Raw genomic sequence first — 12,273 nt, forward strand, 5'->3', positions numbered from 1 at the left:
GTTTCTCCATTACGATTTGTAGTTGACTTACTGGCCCCTTACCAAAATTTGCTACTCAGTGATCTCTCTCAGGAGGCAGATGCCAAGAGCGGACCAGCGCTTCTCTTTCTTCTAGAGCTTATCTGACACAAACCCACTCAGACTGGGTGCTCTCAACTTTGTGGGCTCCTCTGCCAGAATAACAAGCATCTGTGCCAATGCATGATGCCACATGGATGTCCACAGCATACAGAATTATGTAGTACTGTTTCCCTCGGGCAGTTCTTTCCAGGAGCCCGTTGACTTTATCTAGCAAATGGTGCTATGGGGTGGTGTTTGCACAGCTGTACTAGACTGATCATGATGAGTGTAGGTTAAGAATGTTGGCATCGCTCTATACCATGTATATAATAGAGAAAAATATTTTCATTATTGAATTCTTACTTATTTTGCGTTACCAACTAATATGCAAGATAAGATGGATACATTGTTGTTGTTGTTGTTGTTTTTTTTAAAAAATAAAAAAACTTTAGTTCAGCTGACCCCTAGTTTTCTCTTTGTGCCTCAATGCCATCCCATTAGGTTGAAGCAATTGAGAGAATCTAGCCCAAACATTCCCGGTGGAGAAGCATGGCCACACATGCCCTATCCTCATCCTGTGGTCTCATAGGAGATCAAGAAGTCATTTAAATCTTTTAAATGTTGATTTTATTTCAAGCTTCCAAAGTTAGCTTCCCAAAAGTGTTTCATAAAATAGCATCATCTTAAAAGCAACCTAGTTTTGGTTTCATGATAAAACTGTGTATAGTAAGCATCGCATTGCCTTCATACAAACCTCTTCAAATGGGATTCCAAGATCTGACGTTAATATCCCCTTACTAGTTTACCAGCGGCACAGTCTACACAGTTAGTACATTCGTCATATGTAAGGAAGGCATTGTGTTAGTTTCCAAGTTTGCCAACTGCTTTCACTAAGTTCATTTTCCCTAGTACTAATCCATTGAACATTCCTTTTGTTAGCACATTCATTTATAAATTGATTTTCCCGGCATGTAATCTACTTTCTTACGTAAATCAAGGACATGGAAGTTATGTCTGTCCTTGTCTTTCTTTTCCCTTTAAATTTTCTGGTACATTGAAGAGCTATTCCGTGTCATCGCATAGTCCTCATGAACATTAAAAAGATAAGTCAGTTATCCACATCTGTGGCTTTGGCATTCACAAATTTAACTGAGTGCAAAAAGAAAATATTTGGGAAGGGGGAAAAATCTGCCTTTACTGACCATGTATAAACACCTTTCCTTAACTGAGGGTCTGGAGAGATAGCTCGGCCGTTATGAGCACTGACTTTTCTTCCAGAGGATCTGTGTTCAATTCCTAGCATTCACATAGCATGTCACAGCTGTCTGAAATGCCAAGATCTGCCACCCTCACACAGACATACATGCAGGCCAAACACCAATGTACATAAAATAATACTGAATTAATTATTAAAAATATTTTTAAAAATAATATAGCAGAACAACTATTTATGTAGCATTTATATTTTATTAGCTATTGTAAGCCATTCAGAATTGAACTAGGATGTAAACAGAGGTTGCTAGATTTTATGCAAATTCTACTGTATTTAGTACGAGGTCAAGAAGCAACTAGACATTAGGTTTGGTAAAGCCCTAAATCCAACACCTCATGGATTCAGATAATGTTTTCTCATATTCCCAAAGAAAAATTTTTCAAAGAAAAATGTGGATCGATTCAGTTATCCTATTAAGATGGAAGACGTTTTAAATTATGATACCACATAATATTAAAATATGTCCACATCAAAAATGACCTATCAAAAGTATTCTTCTTTCTAACTAGTGCCCAGTTATCAGGTGCTATTGACTTGAAATTCCAGAAATTTAAAATTGTTATTAGAAATACTATGCTCACTTGGATACCTGATAGTATTGATAATGTGTACAGATCAACAGAGAGAATAAATGTACACGGAGTTACATTCTATAAGCCCGAATATCGAAACTGAAACTTTTTCAATTTTTATAATTTTATAGTATAAAATATAAATGTTGCTGCCATTGACTTCCCGTTAATATTGTCCAGTACAATCATATGCAAGTATTTTTCATTTTCTTCATGTTTTTGGAAACACAAGATACATATTTTTTTTCCAGAGAAAATAATGATAATATCAAACCTAGTGAAGGCATTTTAGAATATGTGAATACAGGTAATTGCAATCATGTGAAATAAAACCTGTGATTTAACCAGCTGTCATGCAGTACCTTACTTACCCTTCATGTAGGATCAAACTAAACCAGCCGAGTGGACAGCCTTATTGATAAGGGTTAAAAAATAAAAAATAAAAAAAGGTAAAGTGTTTCTCGATCTGAACAGTTCTCATTTTTTATTTTGTGCGTGGAGCTCACATCAGCCGTGACGTTGCTGGCACGCTTGGTCTGTCCTGCGACTTTTAAAGCATGACTTTATGTCTTGGTGACAGATATTCCACATGACCTATGACCTCGCCAGTGCGGTGGTGAGGATCTTCAACCTCATCGGCATGATGCTGCTCCTGTGTCACTGGGACGGCTGCCTTCAGTTCCTGGTTCCCCTGCTGCAGGACTTCCCGCCCGATTGCTGGGTTTCTCTGAACGAAATGGTTGTAAGTAACTCATGACATTTGTTTTTCTGACTCTCCATGTTTGTGCCAAATATGCTAGCATGGTGCGCCTTCTCTTCTTCCACAAGATGAGACGTAGAATTAGCTGACCCAGACTCTCCAGAACTAAACTTCCCTCTTGCATTCCTAGGAATGTAAATGCTGCTGCCACTATGTGCTATAAATAGGACTTCTAGCCAGGCGTTGGTGGCACACGCCTTTAATCCCAGCACTCTGGAGGCAGAGGCAGGTGGATCTCTGTAAGTTCGAGGCCAGCCTGGTCTACAGAGAGAGTTCCAGGACAGCCAAGGCTACACACAGAAACCTGTCTCAAAAACAAAACAAAGCAAAACAAAAACACACGCAAAAATTTGTACTTCAACTGCTGAGATATACTTTATGTAAGTGATAGAAATGCACACACCTAAGTGTGATGTATGTGCTTTCAAGTATTTTTATATTTGTGTATTAGGTATGTATGAAGTTTTTATCTCAGTAGGTTTTGTGGTTAGAACAAGCAAATATTAATGAGAAAGATAAATTTTAATCTTTATCATGCAGTATATTAAGCCAAGCATATTAATACAAAATGTTAGGATAATATGCCCTTATTATATGCAATTTCACATTCATCTGTGTCTATCCTTTATCTCGTTCATGTCTGCTTAAAAACTACTTCCTCAGAAACTTTTTCTGAAAACTTTTGCATAAACCATGTATCTATCTCCTTTTTGATGTTTAATTATAAGCACATTTAGCTTTTGGTAACCTTTGCACATACATATTCACAAACGTATATACTTATGTATAAATTTTCTGACCTTCACTCCGAAATTTAAGTTCAAAGATTTTTATTTCTTTGTCCACAGTGCTACCCAAGCCTGTTTGTGCTTATATAAGAATACTAGACTGGGGAATTTATAGAAAGACAGAAATGTATTCCTCACAATTCATGAGTCTGGGAAACTCAAAACTATGGTACTTCTGTGTTCAGTCCCTGGCTGCAAAATGGCAGTTTGTGTCTGAATCTCCTAGAGAGAAGGAAAACTGTTTCCACGTGGGAGAGGTTAATATTTTCACCATGACGACCTCTCATGACCTACCCAACTTCCATTAATTTCCATCCGCCAACCTCGCGAGTCGTCTTGAATTAAGTTTGCAAAAGGCAAATTTTGGGAAACACATTAGAACAACAGAAAGTGGCTAAGAAAACGCCCGACACATTATTTTCTTTTAACCTACTGTCCAGCATCAAAACTTGGTGAATATTCTTTATTAATGTTTATATAGAATACTGCGAGAAATTTGTATGGGTTGGATCACTTTTCAAATCTCTGTTGCCACCTTCATCTGTCCATTTCCTTCTCTTTGAGGGAAGGAAATGGACGGCATAGGCAGGGATGGAGACGCTGCCTGGGAGAGGGAGGGACTCCGACTCCACTCTCATCAGGTTGCTGATGGAGTATAGAGCAAAAAGGTGTAAACTGACCAGAAAAATTGCAGCTGCTATCATTGAAACAGTAAAATAACTCTTTTCAATTATCTGAAAAGTGAACACAATTGGGTAGCTAACTACAGGCAATGTGCTATGTCTTTAATCTGAGCACACTTTTTAAGCATTTTTATGTGTTTGTTTTCTTTAAGCAAGACTATGTACACTTGTGCATGTCAGAGAAATAGAGACAGGGAGATAGAGACAAAGACAGACATGTAGACGGAGAGGCAGAGACAGACATGGAGAAACAGAGATACAGAGTAACAGAGAGACAGAGAGAGATTGAGAGAGAGAGAGAGGCAGAAAGGAGGGATATTATGGGTGTATGTTGTATTTAAAGTAATGTGGTTAAAAACACCAGCATTCATTATCTCCTCTTTATATATAAAGTAACTTTAGGAAGCTGCAAATAACTTCTTTGTCTCTCTTGTTTATTTGGTTTTTTTCCCAGAAATTATTTGAATATGCTGTTACTCAGAATACACAGTAATAGGGACAGTTCATGTGTATCTTTCTTCAAATTGTCTATTCTAAAGCATGCTACAATATCTTTGACACAAGATTATATAGGACAGCTAAGAATGGTGGTTAAAAAGCAACATGATTCACACAGCAACATTATCTGTTCTAAAAAAAAAAAAAATGCCAAAGTGATGGTTTTCTCTATTTGTGGAAAAATCTAATTTGAAAATAAAAAAAACTTGAGACTATAAATCAAGTTGTATATAAGACACATGAGCCCTTCATGAATATGGCATGATAATTATGCTGTGATATTTGTCTTTGGCACTCCATTAATTGCATGCCCTTAAATATTATTAAGAATTGCACACATATTGAAAATCTGTAGCCAAACTTGCCATCTATCTTGACCTTTTTAATCTTCATATCCAGTTGGCCAATTATTAGCATGTAACTTAAGATTAGAAATCCCTGTTCCAGTCCTTGATTAGAAGTTTGAAGTTACTACCATAACTGTCATGTTAAACACATATACAGTTATGTGTTTAATATAATATTACTGGTTTAATATAATCATTGCTATGTTAACTTTTTCTAATTTATATTTGGTTCAGTGAAAATAAGCTTGCTTCCTGTCAGCTAATTTCCTTGTCCATGAATTTATAAATTTTAAGGAAGTTCTTATAACACTGTGTTGAAGGAGTCAACACATGAATTTAGTGAGTGACTTAAAATGAAGAGAAAGGAGAACCTGACTCAGCAGAAAAGGCAAGAACAGGATTCATCTTGTTACACATTTGTAATATTTGCTTTTATTCCACTTACTAACCAACTTTGACTCAAAAAATCCTTTTTGAATTAAGATCTTAGGTTTGGCAGATAATTAATGTCTAAGAAAATGTGTCACGTTCCCTTGACATCTTGTGGTTGTGCTTGCTTGCAGGAAGCACTGACTGAGAATATATTAATTTATTATAAAAATAATTTAATGGTAATAGCATTGGATACAATTACAAATGAGAAATATTAATTTTAAGAATGTGACAAGATAAGACCACAGTATAATTTAAATTGCTTATTAATTACCCGAATCTAAAATGCTTTCCCTCCACATGAAATGTCACTAATGACATGAATATCTTGCAGTGAAACATTACTATTGTAGAACAAGATTTCCCATGATTGAGGCCATAGGCTCACATTTAGGTGGCCTGTGTCTTCTGCCTACAGTCCTTCAGATGATAACATGTTGGTTATCATCTCAAATGCATTAAGGTAAGCTTATTAGGTCTCCAAAGTGTTCTGTACTCTCCAAATATGGAATTTGGATTTACTATTCTAACCAGAACATGGTACACCATAAAGTTAGTTTGAGGACATACTAGTCAAATGAAAAAATTAAAAGCCTTGACATGATATTATGAAATAAGGAACCTCCAAAGATGGTGATGAGTTCATGGTGTGTTGTCCATCAACTACTGTACATTCAGGCGACCCTCTAGAGTAGTATGTTTTTTTCCCCAGTGAAACTCTCTTAGGGGAACAAATTTTAAGTTGCAAATGTCTATCAGTTAGGAGTGCTTCTGGGTTATGGATATGGGTATGTGTCCATGTCTTCCATCTAGGACCCCGTTTAGGGCAGACCATAGGATGACCTGTGCTGCTCTTTCAGCTTCTGTGAGTTCATATATGCCTTGATCCTGTTGATTTAGAGGGCCTTGTTTTCTTGGTGTCCTCCATTCCCTCTAGTTCTTATACTATTTCTACTGCCTTTTGTATGGTTCCCTGAGTCCTAGGATGAGGGACTTAATGGAGACATCCAAATTAGAGAGTAAGTATTCTAAGAGGTATCACTCTCTGAATTGTGTCTCAGTATTTGTTTCCATCTACTGGAAGGGGAAGAAGTTTCTCAGATGATGGCTGAACGAGCCACTGGCTTATGAGCATAGCATAATGTCATCAGGAGTCATTTTATTGCTACACTTTTTTTAAAACAGTAGTATTTAGTTTTCACCTAGGTCCTTGGGTTATCTAGTCCCAGGTTCTTGGCCACCCAAGCAATGTTGGAGATGAGTTCCATCTCATGGCATGGGCTTTCTGACAAGTCAGTTATTAGTTGGTTACTACCAAAAAAATTTGTGCCACTACTGCAATAGCATATCTTGAGGGCAGGGCACCATTGTGGATCAAAGGGTTTGTGGCTGGGATGTTTTATACATCTCTCCTTTGGTAGTGCAGTGTAGTTTCTTGTACCAAAGATGCTATCACATAGATGTAATGGTCTATGTAGGCACCAGATCTAGGTATCTTCAGCAATGAGGTCTTGCTGTCTGTTCATGGAGAGCAACCTATAGACTTGACAGGAGTTTGGGTTGTTTGAATGTTCCCATTAGACCCCTTTCATAAATAACTCAATTAGATGCAACCTAATCCTGGTACTGGAACATGAAATAACTAGCTGAGACTCTGTCTTCACCACTATGTTATGATTTCTGTTAGATTGCCTCCACATATGAATATATTTTAGGGAATTTCCTCTGTATAAATTTTCCATATTAAACCCTGAGTCCCTTGTATTTTTAGCTGTCTCTGTGTCTCTTCCCTCATCCTCTTTTTCCCCTCTCTCCATTTGGTCCTCGTGTTTCAGTTACTTCAGTTTATCATAACTATCACCCTGTCTCCCTTTCCAATGGAGATCTGTCTGCACACACTCCCCAAATTCCCTCATTGTATGTTTCACCTACGCAGTTCTAAGGATTGTGGATTGGTTACTTAATAGTTAATATTGACATATAAACAGATGCATACCATAATTTTCATTCTGGGTATGTATTATGTGCATTAGGATGATTTTTTTTTCTAAATCCATCCTGTGAAATTCATGATCTTTTTTGTAAGGTTGAATAATACTCCTTTGTGTAAGAGTATCACATTTTCTTTATTCATTCCTCTGTTGAGGGACATTTAAGTTGTTTTTAAGTTCATGAGGCCCCATTCATTAATTACTGATTTTATTTTCTATTATAATGGTGTTCTGTTGAGAAATTCATTTCTTATGACAATGGGTTGAAGGCTATTTCCAATTTTCCATCAGGTTCAGTGTCCTGTTTTTATGTTAATGTCTTTGATCAATTTGGACTTGAGTTTTGTGCAGGGTGATAAGTATGGATTTATTTGCATCCTTTCACAGTTTGACCAGCTAAATTTGTTGAAGATGCTGACTTTTTTTTTCATTGTTTATTTCTGCCTTCTTTACAAATAATCAGGTGATTATAGGTATGTAGCTTTTTGTCTGCTTTTTTAATTCTATCTTATTGATTGACATTTCTGTTTTCCTGCAAATGCTATGCTGTTTTTTATTACTATAGTTCTCTAGTACCATTTGAGTTCAGGGATAGTAATACCTCCAACAGTACTTTTATTATTCTGTATTGCTTTGGCCACCTTGGTTTTTTTGTGTTTTCATATGAAGCTGGAATTTTTTACTTTCAAGATCTGTTTTGAATTATGTTGGAATTTTGGTGGGGATTGCATTGGATCTGTAGATTGCTTTTGTTACTATGACCATTTTTTACTATGCTAATTGATCCATGACAATGAGAGATCTTCCCATCTTCTGATAGTCTTCAGTTTCTTTCTTCAGTGTCTTAAAGTATTTAACATATAAAATTTTTACTTGCTTGGTGAGAGTTACCCCAAGATATTTTATATAATTTTAGGTTATTGTGAAAGGTGTTTTTCTGATCCCCCCCAGGCTGTTTGTCATTTGTATGTAGAGTGCTACTGAATTTTAAATTAAGTTTGTATCCATATATTTTATAAGTTGAAATGGTTGCATAGTTCCATATTTGCTTTTGAGCATTATTAATATCAGAATAATTTAGGAGTAATCAAATAGTACCCTGTAGTATTTAGTTTCTGTAATTCTTCTATTAAGAAATCAATAATTATTTAATCATGACAAATCCTATTCTGTAGACTACATAATTGGCCTTACATGCATGCTACACAGATTATTTGCCAACCTTTCATACATTGCTCACTCAATAGTTAGTACTTTCTCAATACTGTAACTGGGCATCCTTTGAATCACATTTGTAAAGAGCTGTTCTACCCATACGATTAATGTGTGAACTAATTAAAAATATGATAATCTGCTTTAGAAAATGTAAAAAAGTGCCAGTATATAAGTAATATGCTTAAAAATCTTCTTATATACATATGTATATAGTATATCTACGAGTTCCAGTTGGAAAATCAAGCTACCACCCAGTTTTACACTCATTCCAGACAGTGTATAAGGCATGCTCACAAATAACCTCACACTCTTACTATCTCTTCCTATTAAAAGCAACCATGGTCAGATGTGCCATATTCTGTGTGAGCCTTTGCCCATTTCATTTTATGTGTTCAAACATTGAAACGTTGGTACCACCTTTAACATCTTCCTTTTCTTATCAGAAGGCTGGTCTTAATTTGTAGCTAACAAGAGCACACTCTGCCCTGACTTAGTAGAGATGCACAGGGGAAATGCCAGCAGAATGAATTGTAGAGACATACATTCCAGAACTCTTCCTCCTAAAATCTATAACTCTAAATATATCACTTGACTTTCCTGCACTTGGGTTCTTCTGCTGTGGGCTGAGTGTGTATAGTTGTTCTCTCATTTGGATTATATGCTGAGCTCATCCTTATTCTAGACATTATTTTACATACCAAGCTTAGAGTGGAGAATGAGACTATGTCTCATGCTCATTAGTCCAATTTCCCAACAGGCATTCCTTCATACCGCTTTCCACAGGGTGCTACAAACTGTACAAGCCGTAGGAACGTTAGCTTTGCTCCGAAGGAATTTATAATATAATGCAACAGAAATTTACATACTTCTTTTGTTAAAGTAAATATAATTGAGGCCTACAAAATTTATGAACCACCCCAAGACCCCTGAACATGAGCTGAGTGTTGTAAAAATAATGAGTAGTTCCTATTGCCCAAGTTGAACATCCTTCAAAGTTAAGATGCTTACATAGTCTGTTCTACCCTTACTGAACAACCCATACAATGATATTTTTTCCTAGTAATTTCCTAAAGGTATGTTATGGGTGGCCATGTACCTTACATAGATTAGGATGAGACTTTGTGAGGAGTATAAACCGAAGGACCATTTCAGCTATAATCATCTGGCTTTGTGACTGTGACCTTGAAAATAATGAATCTCAAATTACCTCAGTTAATTTCAGTTTCACATCTGCAATGGTCAAGTAAATGCATAGAGGCAGAGTGTAAATAGCAGCTGACACCTTTTCCTGTAAGTAAACAGTTTGAGAGGAAAAAAAGCAATATGTAAGTCAATCATGGAAGCCTAGGATGATTATATTATCTACTGATAATAGTCTAGAAAAAATTGTAAAGAGCCATCCCATTCAACTACTTAGAAAATGACTGGTTCCAATAATGTCACTAAACTAATAAACTTAAGGAAAGATGCTGAAGCAATGTAACTAAGAATTGAAGAGAAACATTTCTCCTCTCTTGGGGTTTAGTAATCTACTTTATGTTTCAATTTCTCTGTATTAGAATTATATTATTACAGTAGTATTGACTTTTTTTTCCAAAATAGAATGTACTGCCATAACAGAGTTTTTAAAAATGCCCTAACAAAAGGTAGGTGATTTGCTGACAAATCATTGCGGCTCTACTTGGGGAAAAATGCATTCATAGCCGATGTGAACTTATAATAATAAAGTAGGTCAGCAGCTTGCTGAGTGCTGTGGTTTCTCTTTGCCATCCCCTTTTTGTCCATTAGGAAAGTCTGCCTGATTAGCACTCCTTGTTGGAAACATGGTATCTCCCAAAAGGAAAAGAATTTGTAAACTGTTTTCTTCTTTCTTATATGTTATTTGATGGGAATGAGCATATGGAAACAAAGTCTAATGTATTTTGTTTGCAAATTAAATTTGCAATGCAAAAAAATCTCAAATTGATTTACAGTTCTTTAATGCAGAAGAATAAGACACTTACTATAATTTCACGTATCTACTTGAATGACTCTGCTAGATTACTTTAGAAATACGTGACCAAAGAATGGGACATGTAGCTTACCTGCTAGGGTACTTACCTAGTATGTATAATCTCCTGTGTTCAGAACATTGTCTTAGATCTTCAGCACCACATGGAATTGGCGGGGGTGGTGCATGCGTCTAACCCAAGAACTCAGGAGACAGAAGAAGGGCAATTAAGGCCATCCTCAACAGCATGCAGAGAGTTATAGAGAAACAGTGGTTACATGGAGCCTGTCTTACACAAACAAATTATACGAACATAGCCTAAGTTCTCAGCCTATTTTTTTTTTTTGGCTCATTCTTTTTGTCTTTTAAATAGTTGCATATATTTTGAAACATGTTAAAATAACCTAATCTTCACTGAAATATGCCTGAGCTGTATTTTTAAGTCACAATGTTCCCTCCTGCTCATCTCTAGTGCCAGAGATACAATACATATATTTTGTATCATGCCCATAATCACACTGATACTTTTTATTTTTATTATTTAAATTAAATTAGAAAGAAGCTTTTTTTTTAAAACATGAATCACACTGATTCTTAAACATAACAAACAAATGGCTAGAAGAAGCATCTGTTAAAGAATTACTTCATGAGCACCAGCTAAAGTCGGCTAAAGTTGGCAAAGGAACTAATCATGCAGGTTACTATTTTCCTTCTACACAAATTTATTTATCTTGGTAAAATAGTTTACATAGATAGTCTTGATGTAAATCCTATGTAAAATTTTGTGTAACATGAATTCAGCTACACTTAATGAGATGAACATACAATGCATATACTTTCAATTTCGGTGAAAAAAACAAAAAAGACTAATGTAGAAGCATATCCACTGGCTACAGACACAGATGCTAACCAGAAAAAGATGTTAATGGAATCTCAGTCACTCTGAAAGCACCTTACCATTCTATTAAGCAACTCCCGTCTAGCTTCAACCATAATATGGCACATTGGGTGTATGTCCGCAGAAACCAACTCTTGAATTGTGTGTAGCACTGCAATGATTTGGGATATCATGGGTGTACGTAAAAAGCTATATGTATTTTTGGATGATAAGATTTCTTCTATTAAAGAAATAAAGATAGAAATTAAGGACTTCCTAAAATTCAGTGAGAATGAGGACACAACATACCCGAACTTATGGGACACCTTAGTCCCATAAGAAAACGGAGCATACTTACATTAGAGAATTAACAGCACAACTGAAATCCTTAGAACGAAAAGAAGCAAACTCACCCAGGAAAAGTAGATGCCAGGAAATAATCAATTTGAGGGCTGAAATCAATAAAGTAGACACCAGGAAAACAGTATAAAAAAAAAAATCAATGCAACAAAGAATTGTTTTTTTTTTTTTTTTTTTTTTTTTTTTTTTTTTTGGAGAAAATCAACAAGATAGAAAAACTTTTATCCAAACTAACCAAAAAGTAGAGAGAGAGCATGCAAATTAACAAAATCAGAAATGAAAAGGGGTACATAACAATGGACACTGAGGAAATCCAGACAATTTTCAGGTCATACTTTGAAAACCTGTACGCCACAAAATTTGAAACTTCAAAGGAAATGGACAAATTTCTGGGTAACTATGACTTACCAAAATAAAATCAAGAACA

General features: G+C 35.7%; 1 protein-coding gene across 1 annotated transcript in view; it reads left to right on the plus strand.

Annotated features, from left to right (window-relative positions):
- Nucleotides 1–12,273, plus strand: part of Hcn1 (hyperpolarization activated cyclic nucleotide gated potassium channel 1) — a 331,515-nt gene that overhangs the window by 180,074 nt on the left and 139,168 nt on the right. Inside the window, exon 3 of the mRNA XM_051183089.1 lies at nt 2,486–2,647. Within this exon, the coding sequence (XP_051039046.1) occupies nt 2,486–2,647 (162 nt within the window). The remainder of the gene's footprint in view (nt 1–2,485; nt 2,648–12,273) is intronic.

The sequence above is a fragment of the Phodopus roborovskii genome, unplaced genomic scaffold (genome assembly GCF_943737965.1).
Source record: "Phodopus roborovskii unplaced genomic scaffold, PHOROB, whole genome shotgun sequence".
Classification (NCBI taxonomy): Eukaryota; Metazoa; Chordata; class Mammalia; order Rodentia; family Cricetidae; genus Phodopus; species Phodopus roborovskii.